At 40.9% G+C, this 24,954-nt stretch overlaps 1 protein-coding gene across 7 annotated transcripts in view; it reads right to left on the bottom strand.

Moving 5' to 3' along the window:
- Positions 1–24,954, bottom strand: part of PIP5K1C (phosphatidylinositol-4-phosphate 5-kinase type 1 gamma) — a 501,728-nt gene that overhangs the window by 364,686 nt on the left and 112,088 nt on the right. For all 7 annotated transcript variants that reach the window (XM_073594381.1, XM_073594347.1, XM_073594399.1 and 4 more), the window contains 2 exons: positions 11,295–11,425; positions 11,093–11,210 (listed from right to left, as the gene is read on the bottom strand). In XM_073594381.1, the coding sequence (XP_073450482.1) occupies positions 11,093–11,210; positions 11,295–11,425 (249 nt within the window). The remainder of the gene's footprint in view (positions 1–11,092; positions 11,211–11,294; positions 11,426–24,954) is intronic.

Raw genomic sequence — 24,954 nt, 5'->3', positions numbered from 1 at the left:
GCAAGGACTGAAACTCCCTCAATAGGAGTATACAGCACACTACGCAATGCTTCACTATTTAATCCACAAATATCCCAAAACCAAAATGTGGAAGTCTTCAAAAACCTAGTACTACAAGATATAGAAGCCCTAAAACCCAAGAAAGCCACAGACCCTATACATATCCAAAAGGGTATAAAAAGCCTGACAGAAAGGAAGGATATTATAATCAGACCAGCGGATAAGGGAGGTGCAATAGTCCTACAGTCAAAAGAACAATACCTTACAGAATTAAATAGACAGCTACAAGATGAAACAACATATACTAGATTGTTGGTGAATCCGACCAACAAGTATAAGAAAGAATTAGAAACTCTAGTAAACCTCGGGATGAAGAAAAATATACTCAATCCAAAAGAAACTAAATATCTAACACCAGAAACCTCCAGAATACCAATAATATATACAGTCCCCAAAATCCACAAAGACAAAGAGAACCCACCGGGAAGACCAATAGTCAATGGTATTGACTCTCTAACGTCTAGAATGGGTCAATACATTGACTACTTTATACAACCAGCGGTCCAGCAGACTGAAGCATATTTAAAAGATACTAAACATATACTGCAACTCCTGAACACAGTGCCAGTACTAGAGGGCAGAACATTACTGGCAACAGCAGACGTCACATCACTATATACCATAGTCCAACATCAGGATGCAATCTCAGCAACCAAATGGCTGCTAAGGAAACATAGCACCTTAATATGTAAACAGAGAAAATACCTGATTAAATGCCTAGACTTCTGCCTTAAAGGGGTTGTAAAGGTAATTTTATTTTTTTTAAAAAATAACTAACATGTCATACTTACCTTCACTGTGCAGCTCGTTCTGCACAGAGTGGCCCCGAACCTGCTCTTCTGGGGTCCCTCGGCGGCTGTTTCAGCTCCTCCCCGCAAGAACTAACCACCTTAATGCGAGCTCCCTCGCATGGTGGTTAGTTATTGCAGGCGCGCTCCCGTGATACAGCCGGTGGCTATAGCCGCTCACTGTATCACTCGGCCCCGCCCCCCGGCGCACCGCGTCATCGGATGTGATTGACAGCAGAGCGAGCCAATGGCTGCGCTGCTTTCAATCCATCCACTGCAGCCAATCAGCGACCAGGCTGAGCTGCAATAGAGATGACGGGAACGAGCAGCGGAGATTCGAGGTGTCAGGTAAGTAAAACGGGGGGGCTGGGGGCGGCGGTATTGTCAAAAGTTTTTTCACCTTAATGCATATAATGCATTAAGGTGAAAAAATGTTTACCTTTACAACCCCTTTAAATGCAATTACTTCTGGCATGATCAAACCTACTATAAACAACTAGTAGGAATAGCCATGGGTGCCAAATTTGCACCAGGAGTGGCAAATGCATTTATGGCACAGTGGGAAGAAAAAGCGGTATACACAGATACCCCCGCTGAATTAACATTATACAAAAGATTTATTGACGACGTGGTAATTGTCTGGAATGGAGACAAAAATACTTTAGAAATGTTCCTCAATAAACTAAACAACAATGATAAAAATATTAATTTAGTATGGAAAATAGATACAAAAGAAGTAGACTTCCTGGACCTGAACATCAGCCTAGAGGGACAAAAAATAGTAACCAAAACACACTTCAAGAAGGTGGACGCCAACAGCTACCTGTCAACAGACAGTTGCCATTTTAAACCTTGGCTATATAACATCCCAAAAGGCCAGCTTACAAGAATAAAAAGAAACTGTACCAAAGAAGAGGACTATTTCAACCAAGCAAGATTGATTGGAGACAGGTTTAAAGCAAAGGGATATGACGATCAGTGGATTGACAACCAGATTGAACATGTAAATTTAATGGATAGAAAAATAATGATTGTAGAACATCCCAAGAAGAGACTACAACAAGAGGTACCTAGTATAATCCTTGACTTCAATACACAATATAAAGATGTAGCAAGGGTAATTCAAAAACATTGGCACATTTTAAAGAATGACAAAGACCTAAAAGAAATATTACCGGAAAAGCCTAACATTGTCTACAAAAGAGCACCGACCATCAGAGACAAAATAGTGAAATCAGTAGTTGACCCACCACCGGCGCCCTCCTTTACATTCTTCTCAGGGAAAGGTTTTTACCCCTGTCGCAATTGCTATGCGTGCCGACATGCGAAAAAATTTCAAGGAAAACGCAAAGAATTCACAGCAACCAATACAGGACAAACCTACGAGATTAGAGATTTTATAGGGTGCCACACAGAAGGGGTGGTCTATTTATTACAATGTAACTGTAATCTCCAATATGTAGGCCGCACAAAAAAAGCACTGAAGACACGAATATAAGAGCATGTACAGAACATCAAATCTGGTTTCCCCAAACATAATGTGTCAAAACATTTTGCACTAGTACACAACAAAGACCCCACACACCTCCAATTCTGGGGAATAGAAAAACACAAACCATCATGGAGGGGGAGTCACTTGATTAGAGATATTAGCCGCAAAGAATCCAAATGGATTCATACTTTGCGGACTCTTGTACCTGGGGGCCTAAATGTAGAGTTCGATTTGAACTGTTTTTTAAGCAATTTTTAATAATCTATCCATAAGGGATTTGATAATTATTTTTGGTTTTAACACATTTATATCTATCCCTTGGATACATCTATCCCAGTATTACAGGACCTATGGCCCTATCAATACACCATGACATTAGTGCATGGCATAGAATATCTTTTACATATGGGATAGTTTAACAACTAATATTTTAGTTTTTTGGTGTACACGAGTAAACTTCCTTTTATACTTGCTCATTTATCTAATAGCCATTATGAATAATGTACTTCCAATTCCATTTTATTCTTCTTTTTTTTTTAATCGATATTTTTTATCTATAAAAATATATATTTTTTGTGTAGATTTGATTATTGTCTATTTACAGTACATTTTTTATATATATTGTTTATCTGCTTTTAAATTAATTATTTTTGGGATTTAAATGTCTTAAAACTAACAGCTATTTAATGATCGAATTGAATGTAAAATGATTTATGCATAAAAAAAACCTATGTATATATGAGGTAGTTCTTCAGAGCACTCTCATGCCTGCTTCATTTGCATACTGTCTATATAGTTTAATATAGAACAATATCCTATTTATTATGCGCTATGAAATTCAGGTAACGCTGTAGTTAATTTTTAGTAATTTTTATTAAACATATACCATTTATATATAATAATCCCAATAAATCAACATCCATAGAAATCAGATTATATAATAACTAGTTTTAATTCAGGGTTATCTTGCATAATGTGACGTTTCTCTGTCCGATCACAGTGTATATAAGCCATGACATTACAACAAGTATGCCACCATTAAAATGGCCGCGCGCATACTTTAACCTGCGATAGAGGAACAACAGCAGGTACCTACAACAAAATGGAGACCACAAAATTCCCCTTAGTCTCTAGCAAAATGGCGCTAGACTAAAAACATATGAACCATAAGTAAAATGGCGGCCCGAGATCTTCCGGTCCCATTGTATTTAAGCCAACCCTCAGCAGCCAATCCGGTTCCCCAGATGAAGGCACGTGACGGTGTCGTAACGCTTAGGGATTGGCAGAGCGGTTCAACGCGTCTTTGAAGCACAAGTGAGAGGGCGCTCAGAACGCCACAACCTTTATTACAATTACTCTGCCTGTTTTACGTTTTTTAAATGTAAGAGCAATACTTTAAATAAATTTCCCTGGTTTTAAATTAACTTTAATACACTAGTGGAGCCTCTGTTCTCTCCCCCTCCCCAATCTCTGTTTTATCTCCCCCAATATTGAGAGAGCCACCCTGGAGATACAGAGAGTGATGGATTGAGGATTTACCACAGAGAAAGCAGAGACTTCGGTAACAGCTGCCAGAACCACTCACCCTGCACTACTGAATGCTGTTTTTTCTACAATATGAAGGTGAGGGTCCTAAGAGACCATTAGAGGATTTAACGGCAAGAGGGTCATACACCCTATCCACCTTATGCATCCGAATTGAATAGAAAAAACGGCATCCATTTATAGACTTTTTTCAATTAACCTATCATTCCCCAATAGCACTCTTTATGGTTACAGAGTGCCTATGATCTGTTACCTATTATTTAGTATATGATCATTGAGCGATGTCCTAAGTGTGTCATTATACATACACCTGCACCAGCGTTTGAGGATTGCACATTTTATTTTATCTTTATTTATGGCTTATATATGATTATCCTATTGTGGTTTTATACACAATCTTTGTAGCTATTCACCAACACTGTTTATGGATAATGTTTTCAGCTAGATACTACAGTATTGAGATCTTTATCCCTTGAAGTAACTAGGCTACTTATTAGCATTTTCATTGCCACATTCCACTTTATTATGCGATTTGCACACCTATGACACACATAAACAACTCATTCACTTCTATTCACTTTTATTCTTATTTAATATTGCGCGAAATCTTTATATCTTATACTTTATTAAGTGTTGTGTGTGAACACCTTAATTTTGCTGCAGTATTATTGGTCACCTTTTATGCGTTTGTATTTGTGGCATTTTGCCACCTATTTTATTTTAGTTTATTCTATTTTTTATTTTCACATTCGACCAGCGTGAGGGATACTAATACACTTGATTTAGTTACTATTAGTAGTTACAGGGTTCAATTTGGGTAGGTTGGAGGAACCTCAAAATTTGTCTTTTTAATTTTGAGGTGTGAGTAGTATGACCAGGGACTGGAGATTATAGAGACAAGAATAGAAAAGTCCCAAAGGAGTTTGCAATGTCTTTAGGAGGCTTGAGGTGTCATTACAAAAAGGGACACACGAGAGAAGCCTCTGTTTCTTAAAGTGGTTCTCAAGGCAGATTCTATGAATGAAGGTAAAAACCCTTCAGTGTGCAGCTCTCCCATTAGCCCCCCCCCCAATACTTACCTGAGCCTGATCTCTATACAACCAGTAATATGCATGAGAGCAACTGCTCTCCCAGTTCTCTCCCCCCTCATTGGCTCAGACACAACTCACACTGCTGTCAATAACAGCCTTTGAGGAGGGAGCGGGGGGCGGGTCTGAGCCCCATTCTGTAGGATAAAGGAAACACATAGTGAGGCTCGAGAGCGAGCACACGAGCGCCCCCCTTGGAAAGTGCGATGCTTTAGGGGCACTCAGCAGGGGGGAGGAGCCCAGAGTGACGGCAGGAGGCCAAAGATGAGTCCCGCACTGGGGCTGTTCTGTGCAAAACCATTGCACAGAGCAGGCAAGTATAACAAGTTTTTTTATTTCACCTTAAGGGCATTTGCTAAAAGGCATGCTTATTTGTCTCTGTTTTCAGTACATTTTATGGAAGGGGTGAGGGCGGCCCTGTGGAAATAAAGGGAATTAGGCGATTTCGTAGCTTTCGTAGCTTCCACTGATGTATCTGGTCTAGTTTTACATTTAGGTTCTAAGCAATGGATTTCAGTTAGGCGCTGATGTCTGGCACTAAAGTTTGACTTTAGTGCCAGATTTAATAACCTCTGGAAGGTTTGTGTGCCTCCCAGACTAACACAAGGTTGATATTTGCTTCTACTGTACACTGGCTTAAAAATATTTGGTAAATTTTTAAAAAAGATTTAAGGGTCTTGGAGAAGACTTTCACTGAGGAGCCATGGCCAGTCTTTGGGGAGAGAAGTTTTTAGAGATGTGGGAGCATGGTCCAACCAGACTATATTGCCTATTGTTGTCTGTTGGATGCAAGGAACGTGTTTTGGTGGGGATCAGAAAGAGATTGATTAGTAAGTACAGTATATATTGTGGGGACCATTACTTTTTAACCATTTAAAAATCATAGTGTTTGGGTTAAAAGTATAATTTTATTAATGTTTACAAATGACACAAGGCTGTATAGTGGAATAACGTCCTTACAAGATGTTTCCAACTTACAAGCAGATCTTAAAGGAAAAGTTGTCTTTAAAAAAATATTAATAATCACATTTTTGAAGGTAAAGAGTGCATTTACAATTTTTTTTCTTGGCTGCAATGTCAGGCTCCTGCAGACTGACAGCATAGCTGTCTATTTGTACTTAAGTCAAGAAGGATTAATGAACGAGAGTGCTCACCAACACCCTCTACTTCATTGAGAACTACAAGCCGTCTGCAGCGGTGGTAGACAGTACTTGCAGTTCATCTATATACAGAATTCTGTGAATTAATAAAACGGCTGTGTGGGCGGAGTCTGCACAGCCATTGTGTTTTTGAATTGTGACAGTGGGTGCAGGTAGAGGATCCTCTGCCCACTGTCACAATGGGGGATCATGTCGGGGTGTGGGAAGGTACTTTAGTAACATGTTACACCCTGAATATGGATGAAGCCTGTAACATGTTAATAAAAGTGGGCAACTAAATGGCAAATTATACTTAATGTTCAAAAATGTGCTACGTACAGAATGCAGGGTTCAGTGGTGTGCTACATACAGAATGCAGGGTTCAGGAGTGTGTTACGTACAGAGTGCAGATTTCAGGAGTACGCTACATACAGAGTGCAGGGTTCAGGGGTATGCTGTGTACAGAGTTCAGGAGTGCGCTACATACAGAATGCAGGGTTTAGGAGTGCACTACATACAGAGTACAGGGTTTAGGGGTGCACTACATACAGAGTGCAACAAAGGACAAGGGGCGCTATTTATGCCTGAAATAAAAGCGGTTTAATCTCCACATACGGAAACTCAACAAGGCTTCATCGACCACAATACTTTGCTACATAACATAATACATCTACAGAAGGTTTGAAGTTATTTGCATTGACTTCTGTTAAAGAAGTCATATGCAAGCCGTGATGAAGTCTTGCTGTGCGGCGCGACTTTAAAGCCACGCCAGCGTGAACCAAACCTTATAAAGATATTTTGTACTTACTTAAATTTAACTTAGTTGTTTTTGATACGCCTTGTGTGTCCTGTGAAAGCATATTCCCTTTCACTGGTATTCTAGTCCGCTTTTATTTTTTTGGTATGAATACATATGCTGCAGAGAGCGCACTGATTTAGTGAGTTGGCAGATATTTACGGTTTAAACCATTTTACCTCTTTATTAGCACTAAAGACTGACAAGGATCCTAATCCTTCTCCACTGTATCCCACTGAATATCACATGAGATAAAGTACCGAATGGTTTTATGAGTAAAATACCTCACATTTGATGACATAACTCATGCTTTATTTTAGTAGCATTTTTTTGTGAATTGCAAAAAAAAAAAAGTTTGAAACAAATGTTTATTATTTATCTCAGATTTTAAGAGTAAAATAACTTTGTGAAGCGAGCCCTTTATTATTTCTTGGCACCAGTAACTATTTTTCATTTATGTATTAATAGCTTTAGATACAGTTTGCTATATGGTTTCCTTTTAATCCATTAATTTTAATAGCCACGGTACTCCCTCTAGTGGTGTATTTTATTCCCATATTTCATTTGATTTTAGATACTTTTTTCTTTATTTCTTCTATTTTTTTCATTAACAGAATGTTTTCCCTTTTTTTATGTATTAGTTTTTAAAATAAGTTTGCAAGATTTAAAGTTTTTAATGTTTTCAGTTATTTACGACTTTCTCTTCCTCTGCTCCCACTACTGCCCATCTAAAAACCAGAGCTTCCTTAGACACCTATGAGGCTTGTGAAAGGAGGTTTCCCTCTAAAATGCATTGCCCAGCAACCCCAGCTTTACCTCTTCTACCCGCAAGGCTCTTATTCCACAAGGTTGGCACAAATTACCACCTTTTCCCTACTCCACTGCCTTCTAATTCCACCACAGGACTGCTGCACAGTCTTAAGGATACACATTGCATCACCAGCCCAATCTGACAGCCCCTGCTGGCCACAGGGAGTTGTTAGAAACAACCACTAGCTTTTCCAAGCTTTTTCAGTCTGTTCTCTGTCTATTTTTTTTATTTTTGTGCCTGAACTACTGTCTTGAAAATGTGGTTTAGGGGAGCTGAGTAGATTGTTTTTTTTAAAAAAAAGCTGGATGCCTTTCTAAATGAACAAAACATACTTGGATAATAATGTATGCATAGAGGTAGTAACACCAATGATTGTTGAGTCAGAGAATATCCGATTGCTTCCTGGGGGATCGGGAAAGAATGTATTTTTCCCCTGCTGGAGCAAATTGGATCATGTTCCATAGGGGTTTTTGGATCTGGATCAACTGTGGGCATGGGATTTTGTATATAGTGGCTTTCTGTTTATTTACTATTTCATTGCTGTTATCCATTTTTATTGGTTGACCTAGATGGACTTGTAAGTGCGTAACCACACCTCTCTGCACAAATTGTAGAGTCAGATTGATTTAAAAAGAAACAGGACCTTTTAACAATTGAATTCATCCATATCTAACAGCAGGCTAGTTGTTTTTTTCTTTATTTTGCATTTATTGGTGTACCAACAAAGCACACAATTAAACAGCCGAAAAAGGTGAATAGAAAAGGAGGATACAACCCAACCCATGTCAGTAAGTTGGATGTAAAAAAAAAAATAAAATAAAAAAATTAAAAAACAGGGCATACAGGGACCCCCCTAACGAGCAGGTTAGCTGACTCTTGTAGTGGTTCGGTGCACACATGCAAACGCTGCTTTGTGATACAAGGCTATTTCAAACGAATGGTTGTTAATTGTTCTACAAGTGACAAATTTGAAGTGGGCTAAGGTCATACATTTTGTTTTGCTGGAATTTGACTATTCAGTCTTGAATTTGAATTGCACAAGCTTACTTTTGAAAAATATAGATATCCCCTCTTATTCAACTTCACTTTTATTGTCTGACCCAAGCATTATATCGCGAGTGTCACAATGTGAAATATCACTTTAAAGTGGACCTAAACCACCTTATACTTTAAAGCTAAGGAAGCGTCCATCTTACCTCTGTTTGATCTGCAGTTACCAAGGTGATCATTAGATGGCTGGTGTCATAAATGATCACATATGCAGCGCCATGGCAACTGCCCACCAAACAAAGGCTAAGAGATGGCACCTTCCTTGGCTATATATGATAGGAGGGTTTAGTTCTGCTTCAAGTTGGATAGCAGCTACATGTTATCTGCCTGATCCCAGACAATGCACACTAAGAAAAGTGTTTGAGATCAGGAAGTTGAGGCCATCAACTGTCAGACATCAGGTAACTCCTAACCCTCCATTTTGATCCTGAAAGGTTCCATTTCATGTCCGTTTAATGGTTCCTTAGTCCTCAGATGTGGGCATTACAATTTGTTCTCTTCAGAAAGTCAGAAAATATGAACAAGGGATCTCCAATATACTTAAAGAAATGCAATAAAAAAAATAAATAAAAAATGAACAAATTAAGCTTCCAAAATCGGGGGTCTGCAACCAGTTGACCGCAGGAAGCCAACCAGTAGATCGCAAACACATTCCTGCTTTGCCAACCTTTCCCCTCTGCATTCACCGCTCTTATTTTCACTGCAGAATGAAGAGCACGAGGTAGCAGAGTACTGAATAGAGGGCAGGGGTGGGAGTTGTCTCAGGTAACTAATAAAGTTTACCAGCAGATGATTGGTTGCTAGGACACCAATCACCAGCTTGCTGATATGCAAAGTTAACTCTGGCAGCTCTCGTTGGCACCCTCCATTCATTACTGTACCGCTCTCCACTTTGCTGTACACACTTTGTAAGGTGGGAGAGTGCTACCTAAACACTGCAGTGTATTTGTGAAGTGGGCAAAGGACCCTGCTGGGGAGGGGACGATGACAGGAGACACTACTGTGAGGAAAGAGAAACTAGAGTGGGGAGGTGATGTGAAGAGGGGCAGAGGATACTACAGAGTACATTACTGAAAGAGGAGGGGGTGTGTGAAGGGGGGTAGAGGACTCTACTCTGTTGAGGGGAGAACACTGCTGTGAAGGGGGGTAGGGGACACTACGATGATACACTGTGTTCTCCATGCTGTCTTTTTATTGGGGTAACTGATTTTTAATTTTATTTTTTTTAAAAGGACACCATCACTTTTATCTTTATCTGATTTTCTTCATGTTTTCCAGGTAGATCTCAACCTCTGAAAGGTTGTCTTTCATGTTCTAAAGCAGCGGTCTTGAAACTGTGGCCCGGGGGGGACGGGACAGATGTGGCCCTTTGCCTGATTTTATGTGGCCCTTGGGGCACTATTTTCATCCACTGATACCAACAATAGGACAGGATTCCCCCACTGACACCAACAATGGGGCACAATTCCTCCCACTGACACCAACAATGGGGCATGGTTCATTCCCACCGAGGTCACCTGATGTTCGTAGCCTTCTCAACATAGGTAGCTCCACCAAATGGTGGCCTCAGATCATGCAGGGTTTAGAAATTTTTTGTTATTGGTGGAGGACCTTTTTTACAGCACCCCTTTGTATGTGGAAATTGCACTCGTCGATCTACAACTCTGAATCTTTAATGACCGACTGAAAAGGACACTTTTTCTGTGTGTATGTGAAAGCGCTGCACTTATATTTATAATAAGCCATTTACACAATTTTTATAGGTGCTAAAGCTTTCACTTTTACCAACATAGTTTCAGCAGAGAAGCCGTGTAAAGATTTTTGCACTGACTAAATCTAGAAGATAAGCTAGAGAAGTTATGCTTAAATTAAGTCTTAAACCCAAAAGCAAACATTGATTATTATTGCAGTTTACCAAATCTTAGATGTAGTAGCTCCATTAGTTTTCTTTTTTTAGGCGCGCTTTCTTTAATTTTCACCTGATGATCATGCCAAATGCAACAGTTTAAGGGTTGAGACAAATCATTCAACAATGAAAGGAGTGCTTACAATGATCAACTTTATTTATGGAAGACCTTTATACTAAAAAAGGGACAAAACTGCTGCTGTAACTAAATCTGCTAGAACATCTAATACTACTCTAGGCACTCTAATACAGAAAGTGTGTTACTGGCCAGATCACCAAGTGAAAGCAGAGAGAAAAAAAAGACAAAAAAAAAAAACAAATGCAGCCACCACATCCAATGGCTGGTAAGCTGCAATATATCATATTTTGGTTTTGGGTTTAACACCGCTTTAACAGTTCTTTAAAGGCTGTACTCACAAGATAGTCATCAGGGCGAATCCCAAAAAGTTCTCGAAAATATCTGAAGGCGACAGGAGCATAAGTCTTAAAGCGAAAGTCTGGATAATGATGGGCAGGTGTTAGATTACTTCCTTCACTGCAAATAATGAAAGAAAAAAAAAGTTAAAATTACCAAGAGGCATTGCAAAATATGTTGAAAATTGAATCATTTAATTCTTACCTTGGAAAGAAGATACTTTCCACAACATAAAAATCCTGCATCAGAACATCCCTTTCTGGTTTGGAAGTTAAGTTTCCAACAGTATATCCAATACCCAGTTGGATGGCACCTTTTAAAGTTGATGATGTTGTCTGTGAAAACAAGGCCCACAACAAATTGTTTTTCTTTTGCCAGCTGTAATTGACGCTTTTCACAATTTAATCATATATATTATATTGATATTCTATTGCACTCTACAAATACACTTCTTTATATCAAAGGCAAATAAAGCATATGTACTGTAAACACAAGCAATGAACTTTCCTTATTTGGCCCCTTTCTGTCTGCTAAACATACCGTTAAAAAACAGGAGGGCATATGCTTGCAGCAGACGAAGATGGCTACTACCCTGTGTCCCCGAAAATAAGCCCTACCCCGAAAATAAGACCTAGTGTGAGCTTCTGGGAGGGCTGCAATATAAGCCCTACCCCGAAAATAAGCCCTAGTTAAAGTCCTTGTAAAATCATGTATTTTGTTCTGTAAAGAGATTGTATAATGTGCAGTGTGTCTCCTTGTGTAAATTTATTGTGGAAAATACGTTATTTACAGCACCGCTGGGCACTCACGTGACCCACCGGAGATCTTCTCTTCTCCTCCTGGCTGACATCCTCAGCCCCACCCTCTGCAGCGCTTGGAGCGGGCCGACGTCAGCAGGGATCTTGGCCCCTCCCTCTGCAGTATTCAGCACGGGGAAGAAGAGCTCCGGCGGGTCTCTTGAGCGCCCAGTGGCGTGCAAATGAGGCATTTTCCACAATAAAGTTACACAAGGCAACACACTGGACATTATATAATCTTTTTACAGAATCTTTTGACATGTTTTTACAAGGTCTTTAACTAGGGTTTATTTTTGGAATTACAGAATTTCACAATGCTGACGGAAAGAAACCTTTTGGTACATACCTTAAATAAATACGACATCCCATAAAAATAAGCCCTAGTGTGTAGCCAAAATGAATATAAGACCCCGTCTTATTTTTGGGTAATCACGGTAAATAAGCACGCCAACGGTGGACCAAGCTTTAACAGGTAGAGGCTTCTCTAAAATGGCACTGGACTCATCTCAAGTTAGATGCCCACCAACCCTTTAGACCAGGAGGCATTTTCATCCCGCAAGGGGACTCCTATTTGTCCCACCTCTGACAGATGCAGCCGGACCTACGGTTAATCTTATGACAAACCACATACTTGGACAGTTAATCAAATCCTTATTTAATAGTTCACATTAACTCTGCAGCTCTCCCTATGCATTTGCACAGGTTTTATACATCTGTCTTGGTCCATTGCAAAATTCAACTAAATGCTTAACACACCATGGTTTTAAACTAGGGGTGTTGCATTCACCCATATACTTGGATAACTATCCAGTACGATGATACTCTATTTACTTTAAAAGTTCATGACCTATATTCTATTTTTAGAAGGCTAAAACATTTTAATATTTACTTTATCATCAAATTGACCTAGCATGTCTACAGGTAACTCATTTTAAAACACACCTCTACCAGTAAATATATCAGTGTCCATATACTAAAAACAAGATAAATAATGCATCATCCAAACAAACACAAAGAAAAAAATAGGGAGTCTTTCTGGAAAACAGGTTTACAGTCCCTACAATGGCATTGATGGAGGAACGGATAAAATAAATATCAGTGTCCATTTCCCTTTTATCTTTCAAGTCACAGCTTAAAACTAAAACGAAGAGGGGTACTAATAGCCTTTAAAAAAAAATCTACATTTTGATTGCAAAAAAGCAGACTGCAGATCCAAACTGGCATTACTTGTTACAAGGTTTACTCAAAAATGCTATCATTTTCCTTACCTATTACACTCCCAGTTCTCATCAAGCACAATTTTTCTCATATTCTTTTCCTTCCTGAACCAATGATCATATGTGGAGACTCAAATCTTATTCTTAACCCTAAACTAGATAAATCTCCTCTTGGGCATGCAGTTGGTTCTACCGACATCAAAACGTTTAACCTGTTATCTCAGGATAATCTTGTAGATTCCTTGAGAGATCTCTACCCTTTGATTAAAGACTACATGCGCTAATCCTAGAAATTCTAGAACATATTAAAACCAGAATGGACAAATGCTTTTTGCTAAACACCCACACAGTGTAGTCTCCCTCCACATTCTGAGGCCTAAAAAGCAGTTAGAGGTCAGATTTTCAAAGTTTTTTGCAAGAAGAAACAGAATGTCAAGTTAGAGTTTGTCCTTGTCTTCTATAACACTCAAATCTATCCCTTTCTCTAAGAACTTACACATGCTTGAAAAAAATAACAGACTTTTAGATAAAGTGGTACACAAATTCCAAAAGGTCTAAGCAGAGATTCTATTCCAACAGCAATAAAGGAAGACTGTCTAGTAGTGAACAAATGAAAAGGTTTTAGACCTATTAACACACTTTTGATCAGGCTCAAAATGAGAACTGGGCAGGGAGCAAGTAACCCTTGATTAAAAATGTAAATCTTGGCAGAGTTCAAGATGCATTTAGCCAAGCTTATATCCTGAAAGTTTTTCCCTTTAACCATTTTAGCCCCGGAAGAATTTACCCCCTTCCTGACCAGGCCATTTTTTGCAATACGGCACTGCGTCGATTTAACGGACAATTGCGCGGTCGTGCAACATTGTACCCAAACAAAATTGATGTCCTTTTTTTCCCCACAAATAGAGCTTTCTTTTTGGTGGTATTTGATCACCTCTGCAGTTTTTATTTTTTGCGCTATAAACAAAAAAAGAGCGACAATTTTGTAAAGAACACAACATTTTGTACTTTTTTGCTATAATAAATATCCCAAAAACGTATTAAAAAAGAAAAAAGAATTCTTCATCAGTTTACGCTGGTATGTATTCTTCTACATATTGTTGGTAAAAATTTAAATTGCAATATTAGCCTCTATGAGCAATGCTAATGAACAGGAGTTCTTCAAGATACATGTCGGAAAATAAGATAAAGAATAAAAACTCTTTTATTAGTGAGGACTGATTTGGACAAATTGATTATATGACCTCCACCTTCATACCGTTGTGCTTTTAATTTTGATACGTTGTTTTACAAAAGATTACACAACCACTAGGTGAAGATATAGAGGCAGAAGTTTAAAACAGCCTTCACTAATGAGAATGATCACCCACCTAGTAAAATTACTGACTTAATTCAGGAAAAAAAAAAAAACTTTTAATTAAAAATCTTACCCTCAAGTGGGATATATCATCACTAGAGTACACAACACCAAATGATACCAAGAGGACTCAGAGAAAGGGTGATCCCATCTGAACATCTGCAAATGGAGAGATTTGTGGAAAAGTGGAAAGCCGCATGCCTCAAACGAGGACTAGAAATTATACAACTCTTAACCCCTTAGCGCCGACCGTACGCACATACGTAGCCTTAGCTTTTAGAAGTTATACCTTAACCCCTTAAAGCTCCACCCCCTCCTGCCGCCTTCGGCCGCTCTTCTCGGGCCTCCGGTCCCACTGGGAGACCCGAGCCATGATCCGATGCATCCGCCGGCTAGAGTGAGACTGAAACAAAGCCGGAAACGGCTTCATTACAGTCTCCTATTTAAAAACATGGAAGCAACGTCACAATGCAACTTACGGCTTACTCGGATGCCAATGGCGCCAATTTTTCAAAAATTACAGTGTTCAGAATCGCCGTTTTTGGCGATCTGAATACTTTGACGTGCAAAGGAGGGATTTGGGGTCTTTTAGACCCCCGATCCCTCCATAAAGAGTACCTGTCACCACCTATTACTGTCACAAGAGATGTTTACATTCCTTGTGACAGCAATAAAAGTGATCAGAATTATTTTATTTTTTTAAAGTGACAAAATAAGAAAAAAAATTTTTTTAAAGCGCCCCCATCCCCGCAAGCTCGAGCAGCAAAGAAACCGCGTGCGCAAGTCGCGCCCGCATATGTAAACGGTGTTCAAATCACACATGTGACATATCGCCACGATCCTTAAAGCGAGAGCAATAATTCTAGCAAAAGACCTCCTCTGCAACTCTAACCTGGGTAACCATTAATTTTTTTTTAAAGCATCGCCTATGGAGATTTTTTAGGTACCGTAGTTTGTCACCATTCCATGAGTGTGCGCAATTTCAAAGCATGACATGTTCAGTATCTATCTACTCGGCGTAACATCTTTCACATCATACAAAAAAATTGGGTTAACTTTACTGTTTATTTTTTTTATTCACGAAAGTGTCTTTTTTCCCCCCAAAAAATGTGTTTGAAAGACCGCTGAGCAAATACCGTGTGACATAAAATATTGCAACGATCACCATTTTATCCTCTAGGGTCTCTGCTAAAAAAATATATATAATTTGTGTGGGGGTTCTAATTAATTTTCTAGCAAAAAAATTGGATTTTTACAACAGCTTACCTGTAAAATCCTTTTCTTGGAGTACATCATGGGACACAGAGCACCATAGTAATCACTATGTGGGTATATAGGCACCTTCAGGTGATGGACACTGGTATACCCAATACAGGAAGTTCACTCCCTATATAACCCCTCCTCCTACCAGGAGTACCTCAGTTTTTGTAGCAAAGCAATATACCTAAATCCCAAAAGAGGGGAGGGACCTCTGTGTCCCATGATGTACTCCAAAAAAAGGATTTTACAAGTAAGCTGTTATAAAAATCCTATTTTCTTTATGGTACATCATGGGACGCAGAGCACCATAGTAATCACTATGTGGGATGTCCCATAGCAATGCTATTTGAGGGGAGGGAGAGACAACCCGTAGGGCACCCCCAGACTTGAGGACTTATACTGCTGCCTGCAGCACATTGCGCCCGAAGGCGATATCCTCATGGCTTCTTACATTCACCAGATAAAATTTGGTGAATGTATGTACTGAAGACCAAGTTGCGGCCATACAGATCTGAGCCATGGAGGCCTGGCGACGCACTGCCCAAGAAGCACTAACCGCCCTGGTAGAGTGCACTTTGACTCGAAAAGGGGGAATCTTACCCCTTAAATCATAAGTCTGAATTATAACTTGCCGAATCCGCTTGGCGACAGTGGATTTCGGCGCTGCCTGTCCTTTCTTAGGACCTTCTGGCATTATAGTTACATAGTTACATAGTTAGTCAGGTTGCAAAAAGACACAAGTCCATCCAGTCCAACCATAAAAAAAAAAAAAAAAAAAAAAAAACGTACAATCCAATATACCCAATACTATACCCACAGTTGATCCAGAGGAAGGCAAAAAACCCCAGCAGAGCATGCTCCAATTTGCTACAGCAGGGGAAAAAATTCCTTCCTGATCCCAGAGAGGCAATCGGATTTTCCCTGGATCAACTTTACCTATAAATGTCAGTACCCAGTTATATTATGTACATTTAGGAAAGTATCCAGGCCTTTCTTAAAGCAATCTACTGAGCTGGCCAGAACCACCTCTGGAGGGAGTCTATTCCACATTTTCACAGCTCTTACTGTGAAGAAACCTTTCCGTATTTGGAGATGAAATCTCTTTTCCTCCAGTCGTAAAGAGTGCCCCCTTGTCCTCTGTGTTGACCGTAAAGTGAATAACTCAACACCAAGTTCACTATATGGACCCCTTATATATTTAAACATGTTGATCATATCCCCCCTTATTCTCCTCTTCTCAAGAGTGAACAAATTCAGTTCCTCTAATCTTTCCTCATAGCTGAGCTCCCCCATGCCTCTTATCAGTTTGGTTGCCCTTCTCTGCACTTTCTCCAGTTCCCCGATATCCTTTTTGAGAACTGGTGTCCAAAACTGAACTGCATATTCCAGATGAGGTCTTACTAATGATTTGAACAGGGGCAAAATGATATCTCTCTCTCTGGAGTCCATACCTCTCTTAATACAAGAAAGAACTTTGCTCGCTTTGGAAACCGCAGCTTGGCATTGCATGCTATTATTGAGCTTATGATCTACCAAAACCCCCAGATCCTTCTCCACTACAGATTCCCCCAGTTGTACTCCCCCTAGCATGTATGATGCATGCATATTCTTAGCCCCCAAGTGCATAACTTTACATTTCTCAACATTAAACCTCATCTGCCACATAGTCGCCCAATTAGACAGAGCATTGAGGTCAGCTTGTAAATTGGAGACATCCTGTAAGGACGTTATTCCACTGCATAGCTTGGTGTCATCTGCAAAGACAGAAATGTTACTTTTGATCCCAGATCCAATATCATTTATAAAGATATTAAAGAGTAAGGGTCCCAGCACTGAACCTTGGGGTACACCACTGATAACCTTAGACCATTCAGAGTAAGAATCATTAACCACTACTCTCTGAATTCTGTCTTTTAGCCAGTTTTCTATCCATTTACAAACTGATATTTCCAAGCCTGTAGACTTTAACTTACACATGAGCCGTGTGTGCGGAACTGTATCAAACGCTTTTGCAAAATCCAAATAAACCACGTCCACAGCCACCCCTCTGTCCAAGGTTTTACTTACCTCTTCATAAAAAGAAATCAGGTTTGTCTGACAACTTCTGTCTTTCATGAACCCATGCTGTCTGTTGCTTAAAATGTTTTTTTCCAGCAAGAACTCGTCTTAACCAAGTATAGTTACTTGGTAAAGACTTTGATCCCTTTTTAAATATAGGCACCACGTTCGCCCTGCGCCAATCCAGCGGTACTATTCCCGTCATTAATGAGTCCCTAAAAATTAGATACAATGGCTTTGAAATTACAGAGCTCATGTATCTTTGAATTCAAACACGTGTGTGTGTGTACACATGCAAAGAAAGGTCAATGATTTTTCTTTTTTTTTTTTTTTCTTTTTTTTTTTTGTTTGTAAGTTGGCAAATAAGGTATCAGTCTTCCAGATCTGAGCAGTCGTCTTTAAATAGATATGACATGAATATCTTGGTTCAGGTGGAAACCTGAGACTTTTGGCAAAAAACCTGGACGAGGGCGCAACACCACTCTGTCCTCATGAATAATCAAGTATGGCTCTTTACAAGAAAGAGCAGCCAATTCCAAAACCCTCCTTGCTGAGGATATAGTAACCAAGAACACCAACTTCCTTGTCAGAAGGACTAAGGCAATTTGTTGTATCGGTTCAAATGGCTGTTTTTGTAACACTGACAAAACTAAGTTCAAGTCCCAAGGGTTCAAAGGTGATCTAACTGGTGGATTAATCCTCATCACCCCTTGCATAAAACCCTGAACTAAAGAATGTGTAGCAAGCGGTCTTTGAAATAAGACTGATAAAGCTGAGACTTGGCCGTTAATAGTACTCAAGGCCAACTTCATCTATACCCCTAATTGTAGAAAGGCAAGAATTCTGCCTAGGATATATCTCAGAGGGTGCCAACCCTTGGATTCACACCAGGAAAAATAAGCCCTCCAGACCCTATAATATATAGTTCTGGAAGCTGGCTTCCTTGCATTAATCAAGGTAGAGATAACTGACCCGGAAAGCCCACGTTTCTTCAGAATGCAGGTTTCAATAGCCAAGCCATTAAATTTAGTGTTCGTAAGGTAGGATGGAATATCGGCCCCTGTGAGAGTAGGTCTGGCCATAGTGGAAGGGACCATGGATCCTCCACTGCCATCTTTACGATTTCTGCATACCATGACCTTCTGGGCCATGCTGGAGCTGCCAGGATTACCGGCTTTCTTTCCAGCTTGATCCTGCAAAGAAGTTGTGGCAGCAACTGAATAGGGGGAAATGCATAAATTAGTGAGAACTGATCCCACGGGGTCACCAACGCATCTGTTCCGCATGCGAGTGGATCCCTTGTCCTGGACACAAAGTTGACTAACTTCATGTTGAATCTGGACACTAGAAGATCTACGTCTGGAGTCCCCCATCTTTGGAAAACAGCACGAAAAATGTCTAGGTGAAGAGACCATTCCCCCAGGAATAACTGCTGGCGACTCAGGTAGTTCGCCTGCCAATTCTCTACTCCCGGAAAGAAGACTGCCGATAGGCACGGACCAAGTTAGAATATAATTCACCTCTGTCTGCGCTGCAAGACTCTTGGTGCCCCCTTGATGATTGATATAGACCACAGCTGTGGCATTGTCGAATTGGATCCTGACAGGACAATCCCGTAACCTGAAAGTCCAGGCCTTCAGAGCCAGACGCACTGCCCAAATCTCTAGGATGTTGATGGGCAAGGCTCTTTCGGTTCTTGACCACTGTCCCTGGACAGTTGTCTTCACTAGTACTGCTCCCCAGCCTGAAAGGCTGGCATCTGTCATTACCACTTTCCAGATAACTGGTCTGAAGGATTTTCCTTTCAGCAGATTCTGGGTTAGTAACCACCAACTGAGGTTTGTTCCAAGCAGACAGGATACTGTTTTGCAACAGTCTCGAATGGAACTAGGCATAGAGAACCACTGGAGGGATTTCCTTTCAACCTGGCCATCCATACCAGCTCTCTTATGGAGTTGGTTTTTGTCTGAGGCAAGAACACCTTTTTCTGGGCTGTGTCTATGATCTGGCCCAAATAATCCAGATTTTTTAGCGGTTTTAAGGAAGACTTCTCTAGGTTGAGAATCCAACCCAGACTTTCCACGTAGCTTGTTGTAATGCGTACACTTTGTTTCAAACTAGCCACTGACTGGTCTATTAGCAATAGATCGTCTAGGTACGCCAAGACTGTTATGCCCTTAACCTGGCTAAAGGTGGGGCCAGCATTTTTGTGAACATCTGGGGTGCTGTAGCTAGCCCGAAGGGAAAGGCTACAAACTGAAAATGCTGCTGTTCTAATTCGAACCGCAGAAACCTTTGGTGAGCTGGAAATATAGGGACATGCAGATATGCATCCCTGATGTCGATAGATGCCAGAAGTTATCCTCTTTGTAGGATAGAAACTACTGACCTGATCGACTCCATGCGAAAGGAGCGGATCTTCAGGAACTGATTTTAAATTCTTTAGATCCAGAATGGGTCTGATATCACCATTCGGTTTTGGTACCGTAAAGAGGTTTGAATAAAACCCCAAACCTTGCTCTTCTGTGGGGATCTGTATGATCAACCCCCTGAGCCAGTAATCAGTCTAATGCCCGAAACAGAGGTTGCCCTTTCTCTGGATCTTTGGGAACGTTTGACCTCAGAAAACGAGATGGTGGAAACTCCGGAAATTCTAGTTTGTATCCTAGAGACACCGTGGAGATGACCCATCTGTCCTGAATTTCCTCTTGCTAGACTTCTGAGTATTGCAGAAGTCTTCCCCCCACTCTGGCGAGGGGGGGCGCCTCTTCATAATGAGGCTTTGAATTCTGCATTGCAGATTTCCGGCCCCAGCCTGGGCCTGACCCTGAGGCTTTCCTCTAGAGTTTGACAGTGGAGGCCGTCGCCACTGCCTAGAGGCAGAAGCCCCTGGCGCAAGGGAGAGAGTCTGCTTAAATGAAGGACGTTTATACTTTCTTTTGACTGGCAAAAGAGTACTCTTCCCACTAGAAATCATTCGGACATATTTGTCCAAGTCATCCCCAAATAGTCGATCCCCATGAAAAGGGAAACTAGTCAGAAGCCTTTTGCAAGGTGCTTCGGCTGACCAATTTTTTAACCACAGGGTCCTACGCATGTGTACTAGCACAAGCGCAAGGCGGGACACCTGGTGAATAGAGTCTTTCATGGCGTCTATGGCAAAACATAGTGCCTTTGGTAGTTCGTCCAAATCGCGGGCCTGTTGTGCAGGGACCTCAAGGGCCTGTCTAAACTGGTCCTTTAGGGACTGACAGATGCCTATTGCAGCGACTGCAGGCTGAGTAACGGCTCCTGCCAAGGAAAAAGAGGATTTTGACAGGAATTCCAACCTTTTATCTGTTGGATCTTTAAGCATTTGTGCATTGTCTACTGGGCAAGTTAGACTATTATTCACACTGGAAATCACAGCGTCAACCGCTGGTACATTCCATCTTTTGGTGAATTTCTCCTCCATGGTATAGAGTGCTGTGAATCTCTTTGGAGAGAGAAAATGCTTATCTGGGTGATCTCATTCAGCATAAATACGTTTTTCTAGTGATACAAGTACAGGAAACGCTTGAAAAGGCTGTGAAGGTTTTAAGGAACCTAAAGAAGAAGCAGAACTTTCAGCTGAATCCGTCAGGGGTAGCTTGAAAGAAGAACGAACCATCTCTGTAAGATTATACCAGCAATTTCTCAGATTGCAAAGCTGAAAAAGGTTCATCTACCATTGTTTCCTCCGTAGAGGAGTAATCGGTTTGCCTTTCCTCCTGATCGCCTGAGGGTAACACCTCATCCTCTACCCACTGTTCCCTTGATAAGGGGTCTGAGGTGGGGGAGGGGGATCTAACATGCTTCCTATCCTTTTGGATAGAAAATGCGATTAAAGCCGCTAATCTTCCTTCTAGGCCCTGCAGGGCGGAGGAAAACACATCTTCAGTCACGTATACAGGGGCTGAGATGTGGGAACCAGCTGCACCAATTGATTCCAATGACTCACCCTGATTTGCCATATCTGGTATCTGGGATTTTTGGTACCTTTGTGGTGTCTTTTTTGGGAGCCATAGTGCTGAGCACAAAAAGCAGAGGCATTAAGTAAATGCACAACTCGCTGACCAAATAGTCTAGCAAAAGACAATGCCGCTAATAAAGTTCAGCTTTGGTGTGTAAATATTTTCTGTACTGGAAATGCCTGCCCCCAGCGCTCCTGTTCTGTGTGTCAGACTCCAGCTGGTTTAGCTGTGAAGCGCCTGTCTCTTGTCCCCAGTGCCTGCTCTGTGTGCTCCTCGTGGACTTACGTCCCGCACACGGCACCGCACCCTAAGCCACGCCCCCTTTGTCATTAAACACATCCCCCCTCTGTTAAGACTAGGCATAGTCCGCGCGTGGACGGCATTCAACATGCTCCTTGAGCGAGAGGGGAGGGAAGGGAGGGCTGCAGAGGTGGGAAATTTTGAAAAAACTTCTATGGGGCTAAAAAATAACATATGAAAGCCGCTGCTGCCGCCTCCCACCCCCTGGGGGGGGGGGGGGGGGGGAGTACAAACTACTGTTGTACCTCCCTTCCCCCCAGGGAGGAAAAACAAACATTCTGTGCTTTAAAAAAAAACTAAAAAAAACTTTGTTCTGGATGAGGAATCCCCCTGGCTTACTGAGACCACACACGTGCTGTTTAGCTGGGACTCTGAGCTGACTGAGAAGCAACGTACTAAGGTATGCATTTACTCCATCTAGTGGAGACTTTAGGCATAACAACATTTTACTTATGGAAGAAAAAAACCATATGTGGACTTTTTACAGTTCCTAGACTTCTTCCCTTAACATTTTCTCGCTGCAGGATACTGCTGTGACAGATCCAAACTTCACCCATCACGGCGGGCTGTGTTGGCAAACCTTCAAGGACCGGGTCCCTTTATAGGGGTTCCACTCCCTTGGACCTGTATTAGCACCCCACCAGGAAAAGCTTTAGGTAATGTGAGCATGACCAAAAAGCCCTGGGTCCCGGGGTCCAGCCCTGCAAAGAGAGGCGTTACAGGCAAAACCTTGTGCCTCGTATATGAGGCCCGCTTACCATCCACCTTGGCCGCAGTGGCACTTTGCATGGATCCGGTCTATGGAGGCTGTTTAAACCCACAAGGATCCCTCCAGTGGAGCTCTTCAGAGCACATCTTCACTCGTGACCAACACCTTAGACACTGGCAAAAAAACTGAGGTACTCCTGGTAGGAGGACGGGTTATATAGGGAGTGAACTTCCTGTATTGGGTATACCAGTGTCCATCACCTGAAGGTGCCTATATACCCACATAGTGATTACTATGGTGCTCTGTGTCCCATGATGTACGATAAAGAAGTACGGATTTTAACCTGTAAGCAACAAAATGTCAGAAATAGGCTTAAGCATGAAAGGGATAATAGAAGAGGAAAAGACACAGATGTTGGAAATCAATAAACTCCTAGAGGAGAGCACAAACTAATTAGATCCACTTAAAGGAGTACCGGAATATATACCGCTCAATGACTTAAGAAAAGAAGTGGAAAGGACTAGAAAAAAAAATCTAAGGATGACTAAACAAACTAAATTCAGGAGGGATCTTAAGGACTGGACACAAGAAGATAGACTTGATTTTACTAACAAGATAGGAAAAAGTTGGTCACACCGTAGATATAAGACACCTAATCCGGATCCAACTCCTTCAAGAGGAAGTGGTGAGGAGGAATCTTTGAAGTCGGTGACTTTTTTAGAGAAAGGAGGAGGCAGGACCGCTATGGAAGGACCACCTCTAAAGAAAATGGCTCAAAAACAAGGAAACCAAAGAGGAAAAGAATACGAAGACAGAAAAAATCAGATAAAAAAAGATCCACAAGAAAAAGATGGTATTAGAGATGAATGAGGATCAGAGAGGACGAGCTAACAATGGGGACCTTAAAATAATTAATCTCTCTTGTTTCCAATTACAAGCTATTAGCCTTTTAAAAAGAGGACTGTCATTTTCACCTAACACCATGTCTGAATTTGAGGTATTTAAAGATCTTAATCTCTTCCTTAGAAAGATATTTTACAGAACATTCTTTGAGGATTCAACCAAAACTGAAAGCAGTGTTGGAGATATTATGTCCACACATGGTGATCCATTGGTGATCTTGTGGAACTCCTGGAAGAGAAGATGGACTCCAGTACTGAAAGTAGTGACGAAGATGATGGGGAAGAACGGGGGAGAGATGTGAACTTGAAAATAAAATCTACAAAGATGCCGTCACTAAGCAGAAACAAATGGATAAGTATCGTCCTGAATTTCCTACGCTCGGATCTCAAGAAAATTAATTGGAGCATACAGTCTCCCGACAATATGAACGGAGAAGAACGTAGAGGTCTAATAGAACTAAAGAATGATGCAAGTATAGTAATCAAAAACAGTGATAAAGGGGGGAACATCGTCATTATGAATGATGAAGACTATGTGGACGAAATCGAGAGACAATGTAAAGATGAATCTACATATATGAGACTAACTAATAATCTCTTGCCCGACCTGATTTCCGAGCTTAATTACAAACTAATACTTGCAGAAGAGGTGGACCTGATCCCTAAAAAAAAAAAAAGGAGTTGAAATATCTTAAGGTGGATACCTTCAATATTCTTGCTTTGTATACCATTTCCAAGATCCACAAGAGTCCTAAAAAAATAAAAAATAAAAAAAACCTGGAAGACCCATTGTGTCCGTGGTAGGAGGTCCCCTTGAGAAAATTGGAAAATATTTGGATCTTTTGATCAAAGAAATGGTGTCTCAACTTAAATCCTTTGTCAAGGACACGGCGGATATACTGAGGAAGCTACAAGATCAAGCCATTCTAGAGGGGACCTACTTAATAGGTATAGATGTGGAAAAACACTCTACACATCCATGTGTAGAGGGGCCTGAAACCAATCTTCTACTATTTGGAGAAACAACATCCCTGATGGGGACCCAAAATGAATTCATAGTGGAACTTTTGGAGTTTATTCTAGAGAACAACTATTTCCAATTCAATGGAAAATAATATCAGCAAATAAGAGGGACTTCGATGGGGGCACCGTGGGCACCAGCATATGCCTGCATCAACCTAGGTCTTTGGAAAGAGGAACTGGTGTATCCACTGACCCGATTTCTTGCCAAAGGCTAGAACTTGGGCAAGATATATTGATGATGTATTGATG

Source organism: Aquarana catesbeiana, linkage group LG01 (genome assembly GCF_042186555.1).
Source record: "Aquarana catesbeiana isolate 2022-GZ linkage group LG01, ASM4218655v1, whole genome shotgun sequence".
Lineage (NCBI taxonomy): Eukaryota > Metazoa > Chordata > Amphibia > Anura > Ranidae > Aquarana > Aquarana catesbeiana.
This window is presented reverse-complemented; position numbering and strand designations above follow the sequence as displayed.